General features: G+C 42.9%; 2 protein-coding genes across 6 annotated transcripts; one reads left to right on the plus strand and one right to left on the minus strand.

The window, feature by feature from the left end:
• Positions 1-571: 571 nt before the first annotated feature.
• Positions 572-8576, minus strand: LOC118400954 (aurora kinase B-like). 2 transcript variants are annotated; one of them, XM_035798006.2, is made up of 9 exons: positions 8431-8576; positions 8227-8265; positions 7882-7966; positions 7714-7762; positions 7399-7587; positions 6687-6825; positions 6261-6409; positions 4521-4695; positions 572-1288 (listed from the first exon to the last, which is right to left on the minus strand). In XM_035798006.2, the coding sequence occupies exons 1-9, from the start codon at positions 8437-8439 to the stop codon at positions 1115-1117; spliced, it is 1008 nt and encodes a 335-aa protein (XP_035653899.1). In that variant the 5' UTR covers positions 8440-8576; the 3' UTR covers positions 572-1114. The 2 variants fall into 2 exon arrangements, with proteins under 2 accessions (XP_035653899.1, XP_035653898.1); XM_035798005.2 differs by having other exon boundaries at positions 7399-7590.
• Positions 8577-8679: 103 nt separating this feature from the next.
• LOC118400955 (BLOC-1-related complex subunit 5-like) lies at positions 8680-27447 on the plus strand. Of its 4 annotated transcripts, none has more exons than XM_035798007.2 (6): positions 8680-8823; positions 9395-9571; positions 23005-23099; positions 25706-25849; positions 26087-26244; positions 26464-27447. In XM_035798007.2, the coding sequence occupies exons 3-6, from the start codon at positions 23042-23044 to the stop codon at positions 26695-26697; spliced, it is 594 nt and encodes a 197-aa protein (XP_035653900.1). In that variant the 5' UTR covers positions 8680-8823; positions 9395-9571; positions 23005-23041; the 3' UTR covers positions 26698-27447. The 4 variants fall into 4 exon arrangements, with proteins under 4 accessions (XP_035653900.1, XP_052330678.1, XP_035653902.1 ...); XM_052474718.1 differs by having other exon boundaries at positions 8698-9144; XM_035798008.2 differs by lacking the exons at positions 8680-8823; positions 9395-9571 and adding an exon at positions 15220-15472.
• The last annotated feature ends 535 nt before the right edge of the window (positions 27448-27982 follow it).

The raw sequence follows: 27982 nt of genomic DNA on the forward strand, positions 1-27982 counted from the left end.
GGAAGGAGATGGGTTCTTTCTCCTAGAGATGAACGTACTTGGTGCGAAAAGGGGCACCGGTGTCGAGGTAATATGTACATGTAGGTAGTTATTAAAGGGACTATGCATAGATAAGAGCAGCGGCAGCGTGGGGCTGCAAATAGTTGTGTCGTCAGCAAACGTAATGAAGGTGTTGGGTGTAGTGTTTAGCAAGTCGCGGGTGATCAAGGGAGTAAAGCGTGGCAGACGTGTTGATGCCTACACTTACCACCTCTGGGCGGTCCCGTCAGGAAGTCCAGGACCCAGTTGCAGAGGGAGGTTCTCACATAGGTGTTCCTTTTGTCCAGGTGGGAAAGGGCAGTGTGATTGATTAATCTTTGGATCTGTTGGAGCGGTATGCGAGTTGGAGTGGGTCTAGGGTATCCGGGAGGATGCTGTTGATGTGATCCATGACCAGCCTTTCCAAGGTGGTAAGATATGCATTTTGGCAGGTAAAATTGCACAACTTCAATTAATCCTTGCCACACTTTTGCACCATCTCAAACACTGACTTAAAGGTATTTATTTGTGGCGCAAACATCAGGCAGGAGAGTTTAAGGTTCCCTCACAGTTGGGATGATTTTTATTTCAAAACAGTTGCACAAGGAAATTTCAGATACATAAACTTTGCTTGTAGATGCCGTTATACACACACATGCTGTACAAAAACTGAAAAGACTTTAATTAGTAGACAGACATCCTCTTCTTGAAATCCATTTAAGAATTCTAAAGGAATCATCCTTATTCTCAATGGCCTTCCTCATTTCTACCAGTAGAGAGCAGCCTTAACCTGTTCTTGGTGTAAATTGAAATATAAATGACAGTAATCTAGTTCAGGTTTTCCCAAACTGCCGCCCCCCCACCCCCCAACCTCTCAGATCTTAGAAACCAGAGAAATTAGAAGTTAAAAGACTACTCTAAACCCTGTGGATGAAGATTGCCCGGGTAACAAAAAGTGTGAAACCCTTGAAAGCGGAGAAGGAAAAAAAAGAAACATAATCACCATTGTCCCTCCCAATCAGCAGTGCAAGACATCGTCCCCCACTCAGGTAGATGGCAGACTGGAACCGTGAATAGATTTGCCTCTTTGGTGCTTTTAGGGTTTCTTGAGAGGAAAGGCAGGAGGTAGGACCCGCCGTGAGTTGTTTCTCACCCATGGGTGGTCAATTACATTCCGCAGCGGCAGCCGCTTGGAGGGGCTGTGGCGGAGCAGCTTAGAGATCAGGTCCTTAGCCCCGTCGGACACCACTTTGGGGAACCGCAGGTCCACCTGAGACATTGAGGGAGGAGATGTCCTTAATCACTGTTCATACCTATGCATTGGTTACTGGATGAATTGATCAATCATTCTCTGAATAAATTACAACTAGGTTGCATAAAAGCATTTTCCATATAGCAGATACTTAAAAAATGTGTAGCACCTTTTTTGTGGTGGAATTTTTGCATTGTAATTTCAGAGAATGTCAATCTCTGGCACTAACAGTGGGATGATGGTGTTTCATAGTATAACATATCCTCCAGTGTTATGACTGGCGGTGATATTCGGCTATTGATTTCTCTCAAGGTATCGGTTGTCAAACTGGGAAAGCTGTTCTGACTATGTGGCTGTTTCCCCTAATGGAAATTAATGTCATTTCCTGGTTGCTAAATTGCTAGTGTAGGAATCATTGTACCATTAAATATCTTTCATACATACACTTTTAAGTTGGTGTCAATATTAGGTTTTTCAACCACTCCACACATTTCTTGTTAAGAAACTATAGATTTGGAAAGATGGTTAGGACATCTACTTTGTGCATGACACAAGTCATTTTTCCAACAATTGTTTACAGACATTATTTCACTTCTAATAATGCACTGTACCACAATTCCAGTGGGTCAGAAGATTGATTACATACACTAAGTTGACTGCCTTTAAAGAGCTTGGAAAATTCCCCAGAAATGTTGTCATGGCTTTAGAAGCTTCCGTTAGGCTAATTGGCATAATTTGAGTCAATTGGAGGTGTACCTGTGGATGCATTTCAAGGCCTACCTTCAACCTCTGTGCATCTTTGCTTGACATCATGGGAAAATCAAAAGAAATGGGTTCTGTCTCATAGAGATGAACGTACTTGGTGCGAAAAGTGCAAATCAATCCCAGAACAGCAAAGGACCTTGTGAAGATGCTGGAGGAAACAGGTACAAAAGTATCTATATCCACATAACCTGAAAGGCCGCTCAGCATGGAAGAAACCAATGCTTCAAAACCACCATAAAAAAAGGCCAGACTACGGTTTGCAACTGCACATGGGGACAAAGATCATACTTTCTGGTGAAATATCCTCTGGTCTGATGAAACAAAAATAGAATTGTTTGGCCATAATGACCATTGTTATGTTTGGAGGAAAATGGGGGATGCTTGCAAGTTGAAGAACACCATCCCAACCGTGAAGCATGGGGGGTGGCAGCATCATGTGGTGGGGGTGCTTTGCCGCAGGAGGGACTGGTGCACTTCAAAATAGATGGCTTCATGAGGAAGGAAAATTGTGGATATAATGAAGCAACGTCGAGACGGTCAGGAAGTCAAAGCTTGGTCGCAAATGGGTCTTCCAAATGGACAATGACGCCAAGCATACTTCCAAAGTTGTGGCAAAATGGCTTAAGGACAACAAATTTAAGGTATTGGAGTGGCCACCACAAAGCCCTGACCTCAATCCCATAGACGATTTGTGGGCAGAACTGAAAAAGCGTTTGCGAGCAAGGTCTACAAAACTGACTCAAGTTACACCAGCTCTGTCAGGAGGAATGGGCCAAAATTCACCCAATTTATTGTGGGAAGCTTGTGGAAGGCTACTCGAAACGTTTGACCCAAGTTAAACAATTTAAAGGCAATGCTACCAAATACTAATTGAGTGCATTTAAAACAACTGACTCACCGGGAATGTGATTAAGAAATAAAAAGCTGAAATAAGTCACTTATTCTGACATTTCATAGTCTTAAAATAAAGTAGTGATCCTAACTGACCTAAAACAGGGGAGTTTTACTTGGATTAAAATGTCAGGAACTGTGAAAAACTGAGTTTAAATGTATGGCTATGGTGTATGTAAACAGAAATGCAGCCCCAAACTTGCAAAGAACCTCCACCATGAGTCACTGTTACCTGCAGGCACTCATTCGTGTACCGCTGTCCAGCCCTTTGGCTGTAGCAGAAGGCAGTTTATTTGCTGAACGGTTTCAAATGGACTCATCAGGCAAGAGCACCTGTTGCCATTTTTCTGCATCCCCGTGCCTGTGTTTTCGTGCATAATTGAGTCAATTGGCCTCGTTTCCACATTGGAGGTATGGCTTTTTGGCCGCACGTCTTCCATGGAGGCCACTTCTGACCAGACTTCTCTGGACAGTAGATGGGTGTACAAGGGTCCCACGGTTTTCTGTCAATTCTGAGCTGATGGCACTGCTGGACATCTTCCGATTGCGAAGGGAAGTAAGCATGAGGTCTCATCTGCTGCAGTAAGTTTCCTTGGCCGACCACTGCGTCTACGGCCCTCAACGTTGCCGGTTTCCTTTGTGCTTCTTCAAAAGAGCTAGGACATCACATCTGGAAAGCCTCATCTGCCTTGAAATGTCTGCCTGGGAGAGACCTTGCTGATAAACTACCTTCTGTCTTGTTGCTGGGCTCAGTCTTGCCGTGGTGTATGATTTTTGACAGTAATCCGTCTACAGCAACCTCACCTTGTTCGTTCCTCAACCAGTTTTATTCCTCCTACACAGCTGTTTCTGTTAATGATCGTGTTTCAACCTACATATTGAATTGATGATCATTAGCAACGGTTTGGTATAATTGTTTAAATCATACGCCTGACAATATGCCTACAAAATCACCGACTTTGTGCGAGTGTACCTAGAAGAATTTATGCTGTTTTGAAGGCAACTGGTGGCCACACCAACTATGGATTTGATTTAGATTTCTGTTCACCCACTGCATTTAGTTCATTGATTAATATCATCCATGTCTATTTTTGGTCCACCAGTATCAAACAGCAGTAAAAACTATATTTTTTGTTAATGAAAAATATATGGTCACAAAGATTTAGACCGCTAAAGGCCCTGAAGCTTCTGTGCATGATTCTTTACACAGTCTCTGTGCTCTACTTGTAGAGAACAGGCTACTCTATGGTTGCTCGCTGCACATCAGTCAAAACCCTGTAGGCTACTTCAAAAACACTAACTCAAGATCTAAATGCATATATATATATCCCCACGAAATTGAGTAAGATCAAATGGTTGGTATGCAGATGCTGCATGGACTAGTCAGCGCTAAAACACCGGTAAAAAATTAGCATTCACGATTGACAGTGAGAAATGTGATGGCAGGTTCTTGACAGAGTAGAGCAGAGATTGTGTGCAAAGTATAGAATCTCGCACAGAAGTGTCGGGATCTTCAGCTGTTAGGAAGAGGGGCCCGGAAAAGTCAGATCCGTAGCCTCTGCCAACAAGTTAACGACCATCTAAAAATACAAACCTTTGTGATGCGCTTGTACGTTTCAGAGTTGCTGGCGGTTTCAAAAGGGGGGTTTCCAACTAGGCACTCATAGCAGAGCACCCCGATGCACCACAAGTCCACCTTCTCATCGTGGGGCTTTCCCTCAATCATCTCTGGGGGCAGGTAGTCCAGTGTTCCACACATTGTATGGCGCCTAGAGGGGCAAGTCAACAAATTACATAAGTGATAGGGTTTTTAAGACTGACCCATATGTACAAAATAGACTGTCAAGATGAAGAGGAAAGAAAAACATGTCTCAGTGAATTAATGAATACAAAGGCTGACCCAAATTATTTGACTGGTTGATGTTGGTGGAGGAAGATTTTTTTTTTGTCAGGCAGTAGCAAATATATAAACTCAGCAAAAAAGAAAAAAAAGGGGGGCCATTTTTCAGGACCCCATCTTTCAAACACAATTCTTAACTCCAAATAACTTCAGATCTTCATTGTAAAGGGTTTAAACACCATTTCCCATGTTTTTTCAATAAACCATAAACAACATACATACATCTGTGGAAAGGTTGTTAAGACACTAACAGATGGTAGGAAATTAAGGTCAGTTATGAAAACTTAGGACACTAAAGAGGCCTTTCTACTGAATCTGAAAAACACCAAAAGGAAAGATGCCCAGGGTCCCTGCTCATCTGCGTGAACGTGCATTTGGTATGCTGCAAGGAGGCATGAAGACTGCAGATGTGGCCCGGGAAATACATTGAAATGTCCGTACTATGAGACGCCTAAGACAGCGCTACAGGGAGGACAGCTGATCGTCCTCGCAGTGGCAGACCATGCAAGGGAACTACCCTAGTTACATCAGGAACACACAATCCCACCATCAGTACTCAGACTGTCCACAATAGGCTGAGAGAGGCTGGACTGAGGACTTGTAGGCCTGTTGTAAGGCAGGTCCTCACCAGACATCACCGGCAACAACGTCACCTATGGGCACAAACCCACCGTCGCTGGACCAGGCAGGACTGGTAAAAAGTGCTCTTCACTGATAAGTCAAGGCAAGGTTGTGTCTCAACAGGGGTGATGGTCGGAGTCGCGTTTATCGTCGAAGGAATGAGCGTTACACTGAGGTGGAGGGTCCGCTATGGTCTGGGGCGGTGTCACAGCATCATCGGACTGAGCTTGTCATCATTGCAGACAATCTCAATGCTGTGCGTTACAGGGAAGACATTCCCCCCACCAGACATGTCCGGGAACTTGCAGGTGCCTTGGAGCAAGAGTGGGGTAACATCTCACAGTACGAACTGGCAAATCTGGTGCAGCCCATGAGGAGATGTCGTTGAATCTGCTCATAGAAATATTTACACGTTAAGTTTGCTGAAAATAAACACAGTTGACAGTGAGGACTTTGTTGTTGCCGAGTTTAGTTGATTTTTATTACAAACAGTTTGTCTATAGAAAAAATACACATTTTAAAAGTGGCAAATCAGACAACTTTCAGTCGCCCAAGATCTGTCGGGGACAGCCATATTGAGTACGGTCACATTCAGTTTGTTTTGCTGGGATCCGTTTGAGCAAGACGAGGCTAAGAAACACATCACTAATCGCTTGATCACATAATGAGTAGGTATTTGGAACACAAGGTGATTTGTCGATTAGCAATTCTGCGCAATCTGCCTACCAACATAAAACACACATTGTACCAAAAATAAATGCTGTGAAGGCAAACATATTAGGCAGGAGAGGGTTCTGTTCAGGGTTCCCTCACCTTAGGGATGGTGCGTGGACAGACCAGCCAAAGTCTGCTATCTTCAGCTCCCCCCGGAATCCCAGCAGCAGGTTCTCAGGCTTGATGTCCCGATGGATCACCTTTCTCTCATGGCAGTACAACAGCGCATCAGACAACTCCTCCATGTACTGACAAAGAACATTTGACACATATTTGATTATTACAATGGATTTAAAATGCTAAGAAAGTCATGTCAGCCACATGAATCTACCTGACAAAACTAGTCCATTGTAGGAATATACATATCAAGTTAATTATTTTAGCATCTATAAACCAAATATCACATTTCAGTTACAAAATGTTATGATTGGAGGGGTTCTTGGGCAAATACAGAGTGAAATAAAACAAAGGATTAGTAAGAATAGATGAATTATAAATAGCCCGCAACACTGATCCCAGTCTTACTGTAGCAGTGCGCTGGTCATCAAAGCGACCACATTTCTGCAGCTCTTTGTACATCTCCCCCCGCGGCGCATACTCTAGGATCAGGAAGACCCTGGTGCGGTCATGAAAGTAGTTGTAGAAGTGCAGGATGTTGGGGTGTCTAAAGGAGGGCAGAGACAGCAAGGATTTAATCTCAAGTTTTCCCATAATCGGAACAATTAACACAATGAACTAAAGGAATTTATGGTCCGTTTCAAAAGTGAACCAAATTAAGTACATTGCATGATATTGGTTAGGGCCTGGACACACTTTTTTTCTTCCATGGCAAAAATTAAAACACAAAGCAGACCACACATGTAAAATAGTGTGCTGTAGCTCAGAAAATAAATTAGACTCTGGATGACAACATAATGATGTTTGTTTCCAACATCAGGGCTGTTTTCCTAAAGAAGTTAAATCACCTTCTTGTTTTGTTTCCTTGCCACAATACTAACGAGAATCACAATACTGGTATTGTTCCAGACATAATGTTGGTGGTAATCAACATGCCACAACATTGCCTGCAGAAACACAATAGTAAGGCAACATCAACCCATATCTCTACATTCAAAAGGGCTGGTTTTCCACAAAATATCAATCGAAAATACATTTCATTCCAGTATTATGTTTCAATCTGTGACTCAGAAACCACCCCTTTAAAAATGTAATAAAAGTCTCAATCAAAACTATTGACCTAAGGTGGGACTGAATCTCAATCTCCCTCCTGAGCTGGTGCTCCACGCCCTCTTTCTCCATCTGAGACTTGAAGAGCACCTTCAGCGCCACGATGAAGTCCAGCTTCTTATCCCGGGCCAGGTAAACGTTCCCAAACTTGCCTTTTCCGAGTGGCCGCCCAATGTCAAAGTCATTGATGGTGAATTTCCTGCTTAAAAGAAACAGAAGTTGCTAAGCCACAACTCGAACGTACAAATATATTACATAAGAATATAGGTATTTTAGATTAAACACATTTAGTGTCAGGTGATGTATTCTTTGATAGAATATTTACTTTGCTAGAGCTGTACTGGATGAAGACCTGGCAAGCTCTCTCCCAGGACCTAAGGAGATGGGGATTCAGAATGTTGCAACAGAAGTGGTGTATTATATTGTGGTGTGATGTGACATCTGAAAAGTTATAGAAACACCGCAGGCAAAAATAGTAGCTACAGAAATGTACCTGTAATTTCTTTTTTCTCTGTAGCGTCTGGCGCAGAGGGCATCTGAACTCGCTGAGGACCCAAAGAAACCATTGGAGTTGCCATCTATCGTAAAGAAAAAAAGATCCTAGATTCAACCCAATTGCCTCCAACTCCCCAGTACTGGTACAACGTTCTGAATTGTCATTTGAATGTAATACATTCCTTAAAATGGTAGCTAACTAGCTAGACAGCTAAAACGGACATAAGGGTTAACGAGCCAACATTATTTGCTAGTTACGTTAACGTTAGACACAACGCGCTCAAATTTCAGATGGAAAGGATGGAAGCAAAAATAGAGAAAACATATTTGTAGCAAAACGTACCGGTCTATGTAGCCCTTTAGGATCACAATTCTCCTTATTCTGCAAAGAGATTTAATAGTTTATCAATTACTTCAAGTTAGCTCCACCATTGAGCTAATTTTAGCTTGCCAACGCCATTCTCAAAAAAAGCTGTATAGCTAGCTATTAGCTAGAGACAACAGCAATGTGGGAAGAACCTTGATAAATGAACAATTAAACTCGTACCTGCATCATACTGATGTATGTGACATAAAGCAAAACGTTATTACGATAATTCTGAAAGCAAACGTTACACTGTCGTCTGCTTCGACCGCCAATGTTTTAAAGACACTGTGTTGTCGTGTGTGATTGGCTACCAAATGTATAACTCCTTGTCGATTGGTCAGATCAGCAGTAACCCGTCCAATTGGTGGCAGTAGTGCACCATTAACATTGGATGCCAACCGTCGTTGAACCCCATCGAAGAAGAACAAGCTCAGCAGTGACGCGCTTCCGTTTTACGTCCTATCGGCCTGCGTTCTCTCAAAGACTATGTTGACAAGAAATTCGAGTGACCGCTCTAACAATGGAAATACATGTTCTTCAATATAGAAAGCAGGCGGGAGGAAACAAGATCAGGTGGGACCTTTCTAGACAATAAAAGGGCAGATATGCGTGTGTACAACGGGCATAGAGATCAGTGGAGGCGCTGAGGGGAGGATGGTTCATTATAATGGCTGGAACGGAGTAAATGGAATGGCATTGAACACATGCGTTCCATTCCATTTGCTCCGTTCCAGCCATTATTTGATACCATTACACAAATTCCTCTCCAGCTATTACCACAAACCTGTCACCTGTCCTCCCTTAAGGTGCCACCAACCTCCTGTGAAAGAGATGTATAGGGGACAAATCTTTGCCATTATCGCACCTGTGACAGCATGGGCGGCGCCATTGAAAGTAATCCATTTTCTTCTTCATTGACTGCTTGTTCCCAACTTATAGGAATCCCCACCCAGTTGACGACTTTAAAATGGTGGAAGCCCTCAATGGCAATGTTCATGCTAAAATGGGTTATATCCATGATGAGTCCTGATGATGGCACCGGAAGAGATGGGTGCTGTTTTACTGGCTCCTAACCAATTGTGCCATTGTGTGTGTTTTTTAAAGTTATTTGTAACTTACTTTGTATGTAATGTTTCTGCCACAGTCTCTTATGACTGAAAGGAGCTTCTGGATATCAGGACAGCGATTACTCACCTCATACTGGACAAAGATTTTTTATAAAACGAGTCGGACGCAAGGCCCAAATCCCCATCATTCACATGAAGAAGAGATGGAGATATCGGGGACAGAGTTCGGGTGCCTTGTAAGGATCCGACGGCGAGTGAGTAATCCCCCTCTACCATCAATCCTATTAACCAACCATGTTGGGGTAGGTTCCTTGTTCCTTGTCAATAATTTGCTTATTGGTCAAATCAGCAATCAGACAATATCTTTAAGTAAATCAATCAAAAACCTTTATTAATGCAATTGCAGACAGAAGTTGACAATGAGAACATAGCATATGCATGTTTCCGAGTAAGTTCTGCAAAATAGGAAAGGGTCCAAGTTGCTTTAATATGCTTGCAGTCAACCCCTAGTGATGTAACTGCCTATGTCAACACCTTCTACTCATGAGACAAATCACATGCATTTACAGTTATACAAACTTGCAGCAGAGACGATGGTTCCAGTGTTTTCTAAGGACTCAACAGTAATTTTCCACTCCCCAAGTTGCCTTATAGTGGTATGTCTGACTAGTTTCGTATCTCTTTCACTCCCCTGCAGGGTTCTGTGTCTTTTAGAAGTCGACCGATTATGATTTTTCAACGCCGATACCGATATTATTATTGGAGGACCAAAAAAAGCTGATACCAATTAATCAGCTGATTTTTATATAAATATTTGTAATAATGATAATTACAGCAATATTGAATGAACAATGAACACTTTTATTTTAACTTAATATAATACATCAATAAAATATATTTAGTCTCAAATAAATTATGAAACATGTTCAATTTGGTTTAAATAATGCAAAAACAAAGTGTTGGAGAAGAAAGTAAAAGTGCAATATGTGCCATGTAAAAAAGCAAACATTTAAGTTCCTTGCTCAGAAAATGAGAACATATGAAAGCTGGTGGTTCCTTTTAACATGAGTCTTCAATATTCCCAGGTAAGAAGTTTTAGGTTGTAGTTATTATAGGACTATTTCTCTCTATACCATTTGTATTTCATACACCTTTGACTATTGGAAGTTCTAATAGGTACTTTAGTATTGCCAGCCTAATCTCGGGAGTTGATAGGCTTGAAGTCATAAACAGCACAATGCCTGAAGCATTGCGAAGAGCTGCTGGCAAACGCAGTAATGTGCTGTTTGAATGAATGCTCACGAGCCTGCTGCTGCCTACCACCGCTCAGTCAGACTGCTCTATGAAATCATAGACTTAATTATAATATAATAACACACAGAAATACGGTTTATATTGTTATTAATATGGTCAAACCTGGAAACTATAACCTGGAAACTATAATTTCGAAAACAAAACGTTTATTCTTTCAGTGAAATACGGAACCGTTACGTATTTTATCTAATGCCCATAAGTCTAAATATTGCTGTTACATTACACAACCTTTAATGTTATGTCATAATTATGGAAAATTATGGAAAATTAGATCGCAACGAGCCAGGCGGCCCAGACTGTTGCACTCTGACTGCGTGCAATGAATGCAAGAGAAGTGATTTAATTTTCCTAGTTTAATATTGCCTGCTAACATTAATTTATTTTAACTAAATATGCAGGTACATTTGTGCAACGATTGTGCTTTGTTCGCAAATATATATATATATATATATATATATATATATTAGTCCAGGATCCTATAAATGTAGTGGGGGAGGAATCTTATAGCCCTTCCCCCTCTATTAATACAACATAAGCATAATCAATTATTATAATACATCAAAAACAAAATTGATGAGCTCCCATCAAGACTATCCTACCAACGGGACATTAAAAACGGTAATATCTTGTGTTTCACCGAGTCGTGGCTGAACAACAACATGGATAAGATACAGCTGGCTGGGTTTTCGGTCCATCGACAAGATAGAACAGCTGCCTCCGGTAGGACAAGGGGTGGCGGTCTGGGTCTATTTGTAAATAACAGCTGTTTTTTTTGCTCGCCTGAGGGTGAGAGTTTCTCTATATTTTTCGTAACTATCTATTAACCACCACAAACCGATGCTGGCACTAAGACGGCACTCAACGACCTGTATAAGGCCGTAAGCCAAGAAGAAAATGCTCATTCAGGGACCTTAATGCAGGGAAACTTAAATCAATTTTACCTCATTTCTACCAGCATGTTAAATGTGAAGAAAAAAAACACTAGACCACTTTTACTCCACACACAGAGACTCGTACAAAACTCTCCTTCTCCCTTTTGGCAAATCTGACCATAATTCTGATTCCTGCTTACAAGCAAAAACTAAAGCAGGGAGTACCAGTGACTCGCTCAATAAGGAAGTGGTCATGACGCAGATGCTAAGCTACAGGACTGTTTTGCTAGCACAGACTGGAATAAGTTCTGGGATTTTCACCACATCAATCACTGGCTTCATCAATAAGTGCATTGATGACGTCGTCCCCACAGTGACTGTACGTACATACCCCAACCAGAAGCAATGGATTACAGACAGCATCTGTAGTTCATGCTGTCAAAATAGCAGCCAAAGCAAAAAGCCATGTATAGCCAGGGTAAAAAAATAATATTTGAACCAAGTGATATTTCAGAAAGAGCCATTAAATAATTATTTTCACTGCACGCATCTCAAGAAAACAAGATTAGTAAAACATGTAATAATGCTAACAACTTTCAGATGTCAAGCTTTAATGTCTTTCATGCTCCAGAGACATTACTTGTAAAGGTAGACAGCTGTTTACCCAAGAGCTTGAAACTATCCTACATATACAGTATTACATACACCTCTAAGAATTATCTAGTATTTTTTAATTTTCAAACAATTACCTATTTGTCAAATTGTACACACGACATAGCTCTGTTTATATCGACTGCACTCAAGTATCAAAATCAAGTGTGGGCTTCACCTTAGAGAAGGTCCAATAATTATTGAATCAAGTTGTGTTCTATATGGTATCATACGAAAATAAATACTGTGAAAAGGTACTACATTTTCTTCAGAAAGACAAAAGCCACCTGTGCTCTGACAAATGCACAAAGAATGACTCATCTGGGTCTAAACTTCAAATTCTAAAGACAACCAAAACTCTTCCATCTTCACTTACTTAAGATGATTATAACATATTAAGCAATGACGACAAGTGGTTCAGTGACCGAATAATTGACGGGTATAATGCTCTTTTGAAGTCGCATCTGAATGAACAATTTGTGTTAACGTCTTTTGCGAGTCAGGAATTACAGAGTCTGCTGTGACAAAACAAAGAGGTCATGCCAAATGTGCCTGGAACGGGTGCACAATTAATGGTGTTTTGAGCATGTGACAGTTCCTGTGAACTTAAAGTCACATTGGACAGTTCTCGATGAAATCGAACAATTATGGATTCCTTAAGTCTGTATGAAAGAGAATTAAAAGGATACACTACTTCCACTTAAGAAATACCTGGCATGACAGAATCTGGCAATTCATGGATTTGTGGTGTATGTGACACTAAACTATGAATTTTCTCATTGGTGCCCTCATTTTAGAAAACAGTCAGATGGTAGTAGTTGAGGTAAGTTTGTGTGCTTATTCATTAAAGCAGTCTTATTGGAGGGCAATGTGAATACGCTTTGTCACAATGGCATGCGAGAGTAGGTTTTATATGAGTGATCAGATAGTATTTTTCTATGTAATACATTTGAAACTCTACAGAAAATGCCTTTGCTGACCATGGTAGATAATACAGAGAAGTGTTTATTATCTTGTCTCTGTTATTGGTTTTGAAAACTTGGTTAATATGACTTTACAGTATACTGCTAACCTTGATAGAAAAGCAACACATAGAGGCCTATAACTTGTAAATAATGTTCTCCATTATTGTTCTGAAAGCTTGATTACGCTGTGTACTGTTAGCCTAGTAGCTTTGTTGCCTGTTGTAAGCCATTTCTAACTCTACAAAAATGTCTTGGCTGACCTTGATCATCAATATAGCTTGTAAATAATCTTGTCTCTGTTATTATTCTTTCAAACTAGGTAACAAGGCCTATGCCTTTACTGTATACTGCAAACCTTGATAGATAAGAAGCATATATCGGCCTACAACTTGTGAATAATTTTCTCTGTGGCTGTTCAGAAAGTGTGATTATACTGTGTCCAAATAGGCTGGTTAATTTTCATTACATTTCAATTTTGATTTTGTTTTAGATTTTTTTTTAAAGGTTAGCTTTTGTGTTTCTTTTTTTATGACTGTGTATTTATTTCAGGACCATGGATAGTACCCAGCCATTTAAAGCTTTGTTGCTGGATATGTGAGCCACAGTCCCCCTCCAAAACTACACATATATTTGTTTTAAAAATGTCACCTTTGTTAACTAGGCAAGTCAGTTAAGAACAAATTCTTATTTACAATGACGGCCTACCCTGGCCAAACCCTAACCCGGATGACGCTGGCGCAAATTGTGCACCGCCCTATGGGACTCCCAATCACGGCCGGTTGTGATACAGCCTGGAATCAAACCGGGGTCTGTAGTGATGCCTCTAGCACTGAGATGCAGTGCCTTAGACCGCTGCGCCACTCGGGAGACCATCCTGAGTGTTTCCCATCCTACTTTAGCTGAGAAAGGTTGTAACGTTTTCTGTCTGCAAGCCAAAATGTGTCCCATGTACAGTCTATTACAGTGTATTGCATTGGGGACTATGGAGATGGTGGAGAACAAAGCGGTGCTGGGTATGTACGACACACTCCCCCTCCAAAAATACACACATTTGTTAGTAGAGAACCTACTGAGTACATTCAACCCCAGTTTAGTTTAGACAGGTAGAAAAGTTCTCTCTTACAGCCCAATATTCTCAACATACCAGTTGAGTTGTGTTTCCCGGTGAAAGGAAAAAGATGGGAGGCGGACGATGAAGAGGATTCTGAATCTAAATGGCGGTAGAATCAAGGAGAATTTGAGTATTGTCCAAAATAATGGAAAATGGCGCAAAGTAGTGTACAGTGAAGAGAATGCCCCTCCGTATCTAATAGGAGTACGGTTTGTTAGTGAGCAGCAGTTGAGCAGATTACCAATCTTGAAAAAAACATTTGAGATATCCAAACTGGTGGAGAGAGTGCTGGTGGAGGGGAACGAGGCAGTTGATGTACTGGCTAAACAACCACTTAGTAGTGGCGATGTTGATATTGTTATATAGTATATAGTTTCAATAAGCAAGGCAGAGGTGAAAAGCCTGATATGGACAGAGATGGCAGGAGCAGTGGAGTAGAGGTACTAAGGGCAGGCATTTATTTAAAGTCCAGAGGAAAGTCGGGTTGGGGAGGACGGTAAGGAAGGGACAGAAGAGAGGAGGGTATTTTTTACAAAATTAAGGGTGGGACACAGCCAGTTGAATAAGACCTTAAATGTGATCAGAAAGCATCCAACAGGAAAGTGTGATTATTGCCAGGAAACAGACCATGGAGCATTGCTACAGTGTAAGCAGTATCAGAGGGAAAGAGAGAGACTGAGATATAGTATGAGGGAGAAGGATAAACAGGAAATTGGTTTTAAAAGTATATTGAGGAGAACGTCATTAGATATAGTTTCATATATTTTGTTATCTTTTTAAAGAGTGTGACGACCCTCCCACTCTGTCTGCCGTATTCTGTCTTTGTTCTTGTTTCCTTATTAGGATGCCGGTGGGCGGAGTTGAGAGGGTCGTCAGCTTCATGGGAAACACCTGGGCCAGGTGTCTCCCAGGATAAATGGACCTCTTCCACATTCATGGGGGAGACTCTCTCCATGCAGACACCTTTTGTAGATTGTGTTGTGGTTCTTGGTGGCCTTTTGTTTGTTTGCTTTGGCACCTTTCATCACCCTGCATTATCACATTCATGCATGCAAAACACTCACTTACACTACTGATTACACGCACCATTGTATATTTCCTTAGTTGCTTTAGTTAATAAACATATATTTTGTTACTCCTTATCTCCACGTTGTCTCCCTTTGTTACGGGCTTTGAGCCGGTTCGTGACAAGTGGGGGCTCATCCGGGATATTTGAACTATTTGGTTTGGGAGACCGTGAAGGTACGTGTTTGGTTTGCATATTTTGTTTGAGTTTGATAGGCCTAGTATTGGTTGCCTTTGTTGTTTGGTTTGTGTGCTGTGTTGGAGAGAGTATAATGGTTAGTTTCCAGGCCCTGCCTAGCCTGAACTCTTGTTCTACTTTCTGTTGGGACGTCAGTCTGAGGTGAGTAATCTGCTGTGTACCTCGGTGGGAGATTTGGGTAGGGTAGTGGAACTTGCTACCCGGAGCTATAGCCTTTTTCCCCTGATAGGTTTAGCGACGTGTTTCATTTTTTTGGAATATGTTGGGCATGGTTAATTTTTGTGTGGTGTCTGTGGACTGAGCAGTTGTCTCGGGGGCACATCTGTGGCTTGGTGGAATTTGCCAGTATACTGGGGAGTTCTATTTCCTTGCCAGCGGGCTACAGTGCGTAAATTCCCACCGCAAATCTGCACGAAGACTAGGGTTGAGTTATTGTAGGTTTTGGGGAAGCTCCGTATCTCATCTCTCTTCTGTGGTGCTCAGGGTGATTGTCAATTCTCGGGTTGTGGTCTGGTGTGCTCAGCAGAAGGGAAGAGCGAGAATTATTTGTTTTTGTGTGATTATGGCGTCTTATGTAGATAAGTTAATTCGCTCTCCATCAGAGGAATTGTTAGATTTAGGTACGAAAGAACCGCTGTTAAAGGTCGCGGAACACTACAAGGTTGAGATTAGTGATAAACGTCTAAAGAATTCTATTAGGTTGATATTGAAGGCCAATCTGATGGAGAGTGGTATTCTTGAAGTTACCACCGGGCCAGCCTCTGCTGAGGATTTGTCGTCTCCCCATAACGTTACAATGGCCATTCCATCGGTTAGTCCTAGTAGCCTTCTTTATGAACAGCAGAAATGACTGCTTTTGTTACAGCTGGAGCATGATCGTGAGAAGCTAGAGCATGATCGTGAGAAGCTAGAGCATGATCGTGTAAAATATGAAAAGGAATTGGCATTTAAACAAGATATGGAGCGTGCTAAAATCAAGTTGCAACAAGAACGTATAGAGTTGGTTAGGGAAGGAAAGATCTCAGGGGAGAGTTTGTTTTGGGAAGGTGACCCAGATTTACCTAGGGGTAGTTCCGCTTTTGTTCGTGCCCCAGAGACATTTGATATTGTTGGGAATTTACGGTTATTGCCTCGGTTTAATGAAAGGGACCCCGAGACATTCTTTTCGTTGTTTGAGCGGGTTGCTGACGCTAGGAGTTGGCCTGATTCTGACCGCACTTTAATGTTGCAGTGTGTGCTGACTGGTAAAGCGCAGGAAGCATATTCAGCTCTTAGTGTACACGACAGTGCCAGTTATGATAAAGTTAAAACAGCTGTGTTACAGATTTATGAATTGGTCCCTGAGGCTTACCGCCAACGATTTAGAACTTTAAAAAGGGATGATAACCAGACTCATGTTGAGTTTGCGCGACAGTTATCTTTACAGTATAATCGCTGGTGTTCCGCCTCTGCAGTTGTGACTTTCCAAGGGCTGTGTGATCTGATTATGTTAGAGCAATTTAAGGACACAATTCCTGATCGTATTGCCACGTATATTAATGAACAGAAAGTAAAGAATGTTGCTGAAGCTGCGGTTTTGGCGGACGAGTATGTGTTGACTCACAAAAGTGTCTTTGCAGAGCCCGGTATTCGGAAAGCGTGGGGGAGTTCGGATAGATTTGGGCTTCGCTCACCGAGATACTTTGGTTCTCGGGCAGAGTTCTATTCAACTAGGGTTGAACCTGACTCCCATGGTAAAGCTGACTTTGGGCAGGAGTGTCACTACTGTCAAGGTTCAGGTCATTGGAAAAACGAATGTCCACTTCTCAGGTCAAAGGGTGCTTACGCTAAATCTAAGCCTACTGCGTTAGCTGCACCTGTTCCACATCAGTTCATTCATGACTCATTTCCTCAGGCCCAGGAGAATGTGAAAGTCCATATTGATCCAGACTATTTACCTTTCATTACGGAAGGTTTTGTGTCTATGTTAGGAAGTAAAGACCTAGTGCCAGTGAAGATCCTGAGAGACACAGGTGCCTCTGAATCATTTGTGTTGGAGTCTGTGTTACCCTTTTCTGCTGAGACTGATTCGGGGAATAGTGTTCTAATTAGGGGAATAGGTTTGAACACTCTGTCAGTTCCATTGCATAAACTGATGTTGGATTGTGGGCTGGTGAAGGGTGAAGTTGTTGTGGGTGTGTGTCCTTCGTTGCCTATTGAGGGTATCGATGTTATCCTTGGGAATAACTTGGCTGGTGAGCGTGTATGGCCTGTCGTGTTTCCATCTCTAGTGGTTTCCACTAAGCCGTCATTTGTTGGGATTCCTGATGAGAGTGTACAGAGTTTCCCAGAGGTGTTCTCTGCGTGTGCAGTGACACGTTCTATGAGCCGTGGCGAACTGGTCACTGCGCCGACTAATGATAATAATACAAAGTATGTCACTGTTTTCCCTGTTATCCCGTTGTCTGTAACCCGCTCAGATCTAATCAATGCGCAACGGGATGACCCCACGTTGGAAGAGTTGCGTGATCAAATTGTGCCTATAGAACAGTTGGGAGATGTCGCCCATGGCTATTTTCTCCAAGAGGATGTCCTGATGAGAAAGTGGGTGTCTCATGATAGTGTTTTTCTGGGGGAGGCAATTAGTCAGGTTGTTGTACCAGTTAAGCTTCGTGAGTTGGTGTTGGAAACTTCTCACAGCGACGTTGCTGGACATATGGGGGTGAGGAAAACCTACAATCGCATATTAAGACATTTCTTTTGGCCTAGATTAAAGAGGGATGTTTCTGATTTTATCAAAACTTGTCACACCTGTCAATTAACTGGTAAGCCTAATCAAGCTATTAAACCAGTACCGTTGTTTCCTATTCCTGTACTCAGCCAACCTTTTGAGTATCTGGTTATTGACTGTGTGGGTCCTCTGCCTCGTTCTAAAAAGGGTAGCAGTTACCTGTTCACTGTGATGTGTCAGACCACTAGGTTTCCTGCTGCCTATCCTCTCCGATCTATCACGACTAAATCGGTGTTAAAAGCTTTGACTCAGGGATTCCAAACAATGAGAGAAACGAAGGTCATTCAGAGTGATCAAGGATCTAATTTTACCTCTAATCTGTTTGGTCAGGTTCTTCAACAGCTCCATATTAAACACAATTTGTCTAGCGCCTATCACGCGCAAAGTCAAGGAGCACTGGAACGTTTCCATCAAACACTTAAGTCTTTGTTGAGAGCTTATTGTACTGAGATGGATAAGGATTGGGAGGAGGGGTTGCCTTGGTTACTGTTAGCCGCTAGGGAAGTTTCACAGGAGAGCATAGGTTTCAGTCCAAATGACCTTGTGTTTGGACATAGGGTGCGTGGACTTTTATCTGTTCTCCAGGATGACTGGAAGTCTCCCGAGCCTCCTCAGTCCCTATTATCGTATGTGTGTGATTTCCGGCGATGGCTGTACGCCGCTGGTGAAATGGCTAAAGAGAAGTTATCATCTTCACAGGAGAGGATGAAGGGCATATTTGATCGCCGAACTGAGCCTCGTCACTTTAGTCCAGGTGACCAGGTTCTTGCTCTGCTGCCAATTGTTGGTTCTCCTTTTCAAGCCAAGTTTCAAGGTCCATATACAGTGGTGCGCCAGTACACTGAGCAAAATTATCTAGTTGCCACTCCAGAACGGAGGAAAGCACACCAGCTGTGCCATGTAAATCTGTTAAAACCCTATTGTGCACGTTCCTCTGAGACTGAACAGTGGGATTCTACAGAGGACGGTAAAACCTGTTCTTTTGGCTGATACTGTTGTTTCCTTGGGTTCTTGTCGTGCTAGATCTGTGCATGAGGAGGAAGATGTTCCTGGTCCTGACGATTGCATATTGCAGGGTAGATTGAAAAATTCAGAAACACTGGATATTTTAGACAGTCTTCTCACTCACCTACCTGTTGATGGGCGGAAAGAGATGGTTGGTCTTATTCAGAGATTTCCGGGTTTGTTTTCTGATACATTTACATTACATTACATGATACACCTACACGTACAAACTTAATAGAACATGATATTGACATTGGAGGTGCTGACCCCATTCGTCAGCGGTTTTATAGAGTTTCTTCAGAGAAACTACGTTGTCTGGATGCTGAGGTCAAGTACATGCTGGAGAGTAAGATAGCAGAGCCTTCTTTCTCCAGTTGGGCTTCTCCCTGTATCTTGGTCAGTAAACCGGATGGAACAAACCGTTTTTGTAGGGACTACCGTAAGGTAAACAGTGTCACAAAGCCAGATTCATTTCCTCTTCCTCGGATGGAGGACTGTTGATCAAGTCGGTGCAGCTAAGTTTGTGAGCAAATTTGACCTGTTAAAAGGCTATTGGCAGGTGCCACTGACAAGTAGGGCACGTGAAATCTCTGCCTTTATTACACCCTTTGGTCTGTACTCGTATTCGGTTATGAGTTTTGGTCTGCGCAATGCACCTGCCACTTTTCAGCGACTTATGAACAGGGTTGTCGCCGGTCTGACCGGGTGCGCTGTTTATTTGGACGATGTAGTAATATATGCAGACACTTGGGTAGAACATCTGTCCCGTATTCAAGCCTTGTTCGAACGTCTGGCTGCGGGTCGCCTCACAATCAATCTGGCTAAATGTGAGTTTGCTCAGGCGACCGTTACATACCTTGGAAAAGTAGTTGGGCAGGGGGAAGAGCGTCCTGTTCGGGCTAAAGTGGTAGCTATTGATTCTTTTCCACCACCAACTACTAAAAAGGAGCTGATGCGTTTCTTGGGCATGATTGGTTATTACCGTAGTTTTTGTAATAACTTCTCTACTGTGGTCGCTCCCTTGACAGATATGCTGAAAGCTAAGGCTGTTTACGTTTGGTCTACTCGTTGTCAACACGCTTTTGAAGATTCAAAGAGGTTGCTGACCTCAACTCCGGTGCTGGCTGCTCCTCTCGTGGATTTGCCATTTACCTTGCAGGTGGATGCTAGTCATGTGGGGGCAGGTGCAGTTTTGCTGCAAGCAGATGTGTCTGGGATTGAGAGGCCTGTTTCTTTTCCAAAAAGTTTAACGATTATCAGTTGAACTACTCGGTTATTGAAAAGGAAGCGCTAGCACTCATTTGGGCGCTACAACACTTCGAAGTGTATGTCGGGGGTAGTACCCATTGTGGTCTACACCGACCATAACCCCCTCACTTTTTTGAGGTCCATGATGTGTCCAAACCAGAGGATAATGCGATGGTGTTTATTTTTACAATCATTCCATCTAGATGTGAGGCACATCCGGGGGACTGAAAACGTGATTGCTGATGCGCTCTCTCGTGCGCCCTGTTCCTAAATGTTTACGTGACTGACCCTTGTTTCGTATTGTCATGCTCTCTCTGTCCTGTCTGCTCCCTCCTGGTCTTGTTTCTTATTTCCTCTTAAATGTTGCTTCCTGTGCGAAGGTCGCTGAGGTCTGGGGAGGAGGTTGGCTGGTGCAGATTGTAAGTATGAATATGTAAACCCTCATCAATTTGGGACGCAGAGGCTGTGTCAATTTGGGACGCAGAGGCTGTGTCAATTTGGGACGCAGAGGCTGTGTCAATTTGGGACGCAGAGGCTGTGTCAATTTGGGACGCAGAGGCTGTGTCAATTTGGGACGCAGAGGCTGGGTCGTTGTTGGTCCCCGGTTTTATGGGGGGGGATGTGTCGACCCTCCCACTCTGTCTGCCGTATTCTGTCTTTGTTCTTGTTTCCTTATTAGGATGCCGGTGGGCGGAGTTGAGAGGGTCGTCAGCTTCATGGGAAACACCTGGACCAGGTGTCTCCCAGGATAAATGGACCTCTTCCACATTCATGGGGGAGACTCTCTCCATGCAGACACCTTTTGTAGATTGTGTTGTGGTTCTTGGTGGCCTTTTGTTTGTTTGCTTTGGCACCTTTCATCACCCTGCATTATCACATTCATGCATGCAAAACACTCACTTACACTACTGATTACTGATTACACACCATTGTATATTTCCTTAGTTGCTTTAGTTAATAAATATATATTTTGTTACTCCTTATCTCCATGTTGTCTCCATTTGTTACGGGCTTTGAGCTGGTTCGTGACAAGAGCAACGGGGTTGGCAGGTAGGATTTCGTTTCTCCGTCTCTGGCCCGCACGCCAGTACCGTAGGTGGCGGTAATACACCAAAACGTTGGATGCCAACCGCCGATAAACCCAACCAAAGAAGGAGAGCGTGCTGGATAAAGTGAAGACTGTCGACAGGCTGGCATGTTTGGATTGTTTTCTGCTTCTGCGGAACAGAAGGAACGTGCGTTGTGACTCGTTTGCGTCTCCTTGGAACAGGGCACCCCTCAAGGGGTTACATCTGGTGTCTCGTCGGAAGTTGATTGTGAAGAGATTAAAAATATTTCTGGAGCGATTGATGCACGTCGAATGAATCGTGTGGTGAATGGTGAAAACGTGAAGAGTATCTGTTCAGGTGTTTTTTGATATGGAGTCTCTACTCAAGTGCAGTTGGGGTATATAAACTACAGTCAGAGCATTTATCCCAAGACCAATGCAGTGTGATCATTGTAAAGTTGTTGGTCATGTTTCAAGTGTTTGTAGAAAGGAGATGTCCAAGTTGTGGAAAATATCATGTAATGTGTTTTAAAAGTGGGGAAAATGTGACATTTTGCAATTGTGGTGGGAACCATGAAGCTACGTGTTTTGATTCCCCAACATGGATGAAAGAGAATGAGGTGGACAAAGTCAGGGCTATCCAGAGCATATCATATGCAGCAACTGTTAAAAGGGATGAGAGTTTGAATGGTGCACTTGAAGAAGAGGCAATGGTGGTGGATAGGCCTTTACTGCAGGCTGCAGGGGTTGCTTTTCACCAGCAGGATCCTGACATTTTCAAGGTTAGGAAGGTGGACTTGGTGTCCTATTATAGCTATGGTGATAAATGGCACTGCCAAGGTGGAGAGAAGGTCCGGGAAGATAGAAATCATTGTGGAATCGGTGGAGCGGTTCCTGGGCTGAAAGATTTTTCGCGACGGAGTTACATGGAATATTGTCACAAGCCGTATCACCCTCTTGAGAAGGGAGATATGGACACTTGGGAAAAGTGGGATTTTTATTTTGTCTGATTATTTTAGTGTCCCTATCGCGTATGGATTTTCTTTTTTTACCTTGTTTTGGTTTCAACCCGTCCAGATGGTGGCGGCAATACACCTTTTTGGGTCCGCCATAAAACCCACAGAAGAAACATTGTTTGTGCTGCTGGCAGACTACTAGTGAAGAAGAGAACGTTTATTTATAGAAGTAGCTCGCTTGGGAAACGCTAGCTGTCTTTTAAAGTTTGTTAGCATGATTTACTTAAGTTAAATATCGTTTTGCTAAATCGTGACTGTAAAGATCTCATAGCAATCGAACAGACGCGGTCTAATAGAGCAAGAAAAATAACTAAGCTAAGAGATGTGCTAGCTAAGTTAGCTAGCGGAGCTTGTTTATCATTCAACCGTCTGTTTGCGTGGTACAGCTAACGTTAGCTTGATAACTTAACTGTTTGGGTTTAGGTCTCCTGAGGTGGTGAATTGAAGCCATAGGAACACGATGGGGGCCGAGCAAAGTGGTGATTCTGAGCACAAGCACTCTGACTACATCACCTCGGGTAAGGGAGGACACGCATTGTCGGTCTAGTAGGTGACTCGCAAAGTTCCTACCCTACATTATTCCTTGCCCTCTTTTACACATAGGATGCTGAAAATAATTGTGGTTGCAGGATGTAAACTACATAACGACAGTGTTTCATATTAGCAGGGTGACCTATGATGTGTCCCAAATGACCCTATTTTGCTATATAGACCATTACTTTTGACCAGGGCCCATAGTCATAGGTCATTGTTTAGGAGCTCTCTAGTTAGCAATCTTTCAACAATTACAAAAGGAGACAAGGGAGCTGATCGTGGGCTACAGTTAACGAAGGACCGAGCACACCTTAATTCACACCGACGGGGCTGTCGTGGAGAGGTTTAAGTTTCTCTGTGTCCACATTAAGGACCTATCATGGTCCAAACACACCAACACAGTCAAGAAGAAGGAACGACAATGCCTCTTCCCCTTCAGGAGGCTGAACCGATTTGGCATGTCACCTCAGATCCTCAGTGGAGTGCATCTTGACTGCCTGCAGCACCACTTGGTATGGCAACTGCTTAGCATCTGACCGCAAGGCGCTACAGAGGGTAGTGCATATGGCCCAATGCATCACAGGAGCCGAGCTCCCTGGCATCCAGGACCTCTATACCAGGCAGTGTCAGAGGAAGGCCCTTAAAATGGTCAAAAGACTCCAGTCACCCAAGTCATAGACTGTTCTCTCTGCTACCGTACAGCAAGTGGTACTGTGGTACCAAATCTGAGGGCCCATGCCAAATATTTTCAGCCTCCTGAGGGGGAAGAGGGCATTGTCGAACCCTCGTCACAACTGTGTTGGTGTGTTTGGACCGGAGCGCCAAGTCTGGGACCAAACGGCTTCTACCCCCAAGCCATGAGACTGCTGAACAGTACATTTTTTTAAATTTAACTGGGCAAGTCAGTTATGAACAAATTGTTATTTACAATGACTGCCTACCCTGGCCAAACCCTCCCCTACCCCAGACGATTCTGGGCCAATTGTGCGTTGCCCTTTGGTACTGCCAATCATGGCCGGTTGTGATACAGCCCGGGATCAAACCCGGGTCTGTAGTGACGCCTTTATTAGCACTGCAACGCAGTGCCTTAGACCGCTGCGCCATTTGGTCCTCTAGTTAATCACATGGCTAGCCAGCCTCACATGCATATTGACACCACACAAACACACTCACACTGTATACACTATTTTACACTCTGCTACTCTGTTTTATTATCTATCCTTATTGCCTAGTCACTTTTATTCCTATCTACATGTACATTCTACCTCAACTACCTCATGCCCCTGCATGTTGACTCTGTACCGGTACTCCTTGTATATAGCCTTGTTTTTTAAATGTTTTTTTTCTGTCATTTATTTTGGATTTTAGACAATACACAAATATACATATACACTGAGTGTATAAAACATTAGGAACACCTTCCTAATATTGAGTTGCACCACTTTCTGCCCTCAGAACAGCCTCAATTCATCTGGGCATGGACTTTACAAGGTGTCAAGCGTTCCACAGGGACACTGGCACATGTTGACTCCAATGCTTCCTACGGTTGTGTCAAATTGGCTGGATGTCCTTTGAGTGGTGGACCATTCTTGATACACACGGGAAACTATTGAGTGGAACTAGCACCTGCTACCATACCCCATTCAAAGGCACAAATCTTTTATCTTGCCTGTTCACCCTCTGAACGGCACACACAATCAATGTCTCATGGCTTAAAAAGGATTCTTTAAGCGGTCTCCTCCCCTTCATCTAGACTGATTTGAAGTGGATTTAGCAGGTGAAATCAATAAGGGATCATAGCTTTCACCTGGTCAGTCTGTCAAGGAAAGAGCAAGTGTTCCTAATGTTTTGTACACTCGGTGTACAAAGACAATTTAACATTCCACAAACAGATCCACTAAATAGACATGACGTTGACTGGGACTTAATGCGCAACCTTCAACATAAAGAAAGAAATACAAAAAACACCAACTCAGACGTAAATAAATTTCAACAAACATTAATGACCTCACACTTGCTTAGACCCACATGCTCACACCGTATCCATACCCATCCCGTCTGTCTCACAATAACATCTCTGCCCTTTTTTCATCTTTTGGATATCTCCAGTGCTTGCAACACAAATTGCACTCTTTTGTTTCTCTCTGTAGCCAACATTTGTTCAATATTTTAAATAATAATGTATTTGATTAATCTGCTGTCTCAATGATGGAGGATCATTTGATTTCAATTTTTGAAGTAAAATGTTTGTTTTTTTCAGAATGACTGCGATAAGTATGGTCCAGCCCATTGTGTATCTCACCGCACCCTGACATGTCGTTTTTTGAAATACACTATGTAGATTAAAAGTTGTTACATTGTAAAACTTCTGACAGCCAACTTTCTAACTCCGTTATTGTTATTTTATTGTGTTACTATTCCCATTTTTTTTATTTGCAAATTATTATTTTTAACTTAGCATGGTTGGGAAAGGGCTCGTAAGTAAGCATTTCACGGTACTTGTATTCGGAGCATGTGACAAATACTTTTGATTTGTATTACTTATAATTGGCCATTTAAAATAAAAATAAATATTGCTTTGTTGTTGCAGTGGTGCCCTCACCAGCAAAGCAGAAGGCTAAAATGGATGACATTGTGGTGGTGGCCCAGGGGACACAGTCATTGCGCAACATCCACAATGACCCTGATGTCATTAAGCTTTGGGAAATCCCAACTTTTCAGCCATTGTTGAAAGGTAAGCTCAACGGCCTCTAACCTGGATCTAGACCTCTTCTCTGCCTTTACAGTATTGCAGAGATTCGGAGAAGAAAGTAGACACAAGTTTGAATACGCTACATAATAGTCCAGGAAAATCATATTGTGAGAATGTGTAGAAGTATGAATAGGTCTAGACATTCCTTTATGACCATGAAGTCTAAAGCAAGACTGATAATGTCCAGTGTTTTGAGGGTCAGTCTGTCCATGTCTCTAGGTGTGCTGAGTGGCCAGACATCCCCCAGCAGTGTGTGTCTGGAGCGGCTGGACTATGCCCAGGTGCTGCAGCTGTGCATCCGCTACCAGGACCACCTACACCAGTGTTCTGAGGCCGTGGCCTTCGACCAGAACACCCTGTTCAAGGGGATCAAAGAGGTAACTAATGCCGTAATTAACTGTCTGCATCCCTATTGATGGACGAAAGTGGCCTCCTCTCCTTGTCTCGTTTCCTTCATCTGCACTGAACTCACAGATGTAGGAAAGGAGGAGAGGAAGGCACTTTAGGCTATTGAAATACATGCCATATCACCACAACGTTTGTCACTTGTGTGCCACAGCCAGAAAGGCATATTCTTTCCTCACTCTTCCTCCCAGATGGACATATCGGTGGAGACTTTGTTCAGCATCATGCAGGACCGTCAGAAGCGCTACGCCAAGTACGCTGAGCAGATCCAGAAGGTGAACGAGATGTCCATGATCTTGCGGTGTATCCAGATGGGCATCAACCAGACCATCCCTCTGATGGAGAGGCTCAACAACCTGCTGCCGGAGAGCGAACGCCTGGAGCCCTTCAGCATGAGGCCGGAGGGGGACGCTGCAGCCAAGTAATAGTAGTAGCAGCAGCAGCATTGCCGGGGTACGCTGATACACTCACTGTCATGGACCTCTAGTCTTAATTCCCATGCCCCTGTCAATCACCACTCCAGAGAGACTTCTGAAAGCTCTTTATTGAACCATTTAGAGAAAGAGAGAGAGAGCGGGAGGGAGTGAGTACAATAAAGAATGCTGCCCCACCAGCTCCCCAAGCCATCCTGAACCCTTCACGTCCACAACTCGCCATCCCACCAGGCCTGGACATTTAGCTCAGCCCCTCACCATAAGCCATAAACACTTCCCACCCCATCCAGCAGAAGCAGTGGGGTACAGGGACAGCTGCACCCCACACTGGGGTTTACATGTCAGTGAGTGTTAACCATCTTCAGTCACTGAATTGGAAGACTGCAAAACAGAAGTTTACATGATGATGCACTGATTTGGTGTTATCACATAGTCAGGTCCAAATTTATTGTCACCCTTGATAAATTGCTCGGAGAAAGAGATTTTGTCAGTACTCTAGCACCCTCCCCTTGCGAGGATAATGGCACTGAGCCTTTTTGTCAATTTTCTTTACGAGATTGAAGAACACATTGGGAGAGATCTTAAACCTTTCCTCCATAAAGAATCGTTCCAGATCCTTGATATGCTTCATCTGCTCTTATGGACTTCCCTCTTCAATTCAGACAACAGATTTTCAATAGGGTTCAAGTCCGGGGACAGAGTTTTGTTTTCAATAAAAATATATATATAAAAAATGGCGGATTTTGTTGTGAGCTTGGGATTATTGGTGCGAAATCAATAGGCTGAGGATACATCCAAGGTGAGGCTTCTGAAGTTCACTTGGTAAGTCACTGGTAAGTGTAATATCTTGTGTGGAAGTATTCTCACTGGCTGTTTGCAGCTGGCGACATGGCCAGCCCCTTAACTTGAGTGCTCCACTCACTGCGGTTTGTCGGACTCGTGTTTCGTTAGAGTTACACTACTACTCCGTGTGCATCCATTAGTACGGTGGCTCTTGCTGTCACAAACTCATTTACCTTACACGACTTGCCGACTGGCTTGTTCTATGTGTGTGTTGTGAATTGCTTTTTAACATGCTGCTTCTCTGGTAATTACCCTGCATGTTTTTTTCTTGTTCTTTCCCCCTGCAGAGTGTAAGAGTATCGTGGTGGGCTTTCCACTACATTGAGACATTAACTTTGGAGATCATTAATGGAGTTACTCCATCATATGGTGCTGTTTTTACTGCTTGGATATTTAACCGGCTAGGTAATATTGCATTTGGTAAAAAAACAAA

This window comes from Oncorhynchus keta, chromosome 22, assembly GCF_023373465.1.
Source record: "Oncorhynchus keta strain PuntledgeMale-10-30-2019 chromosome 22, Oket_V2, whole genome shotgun sequence".
NCBI lineage: Eukaryota > Metazoa > Chordata > Actinopteri > Salmoniformes > Salmonidae > Oncorhynchus > Oncorhynchus keta.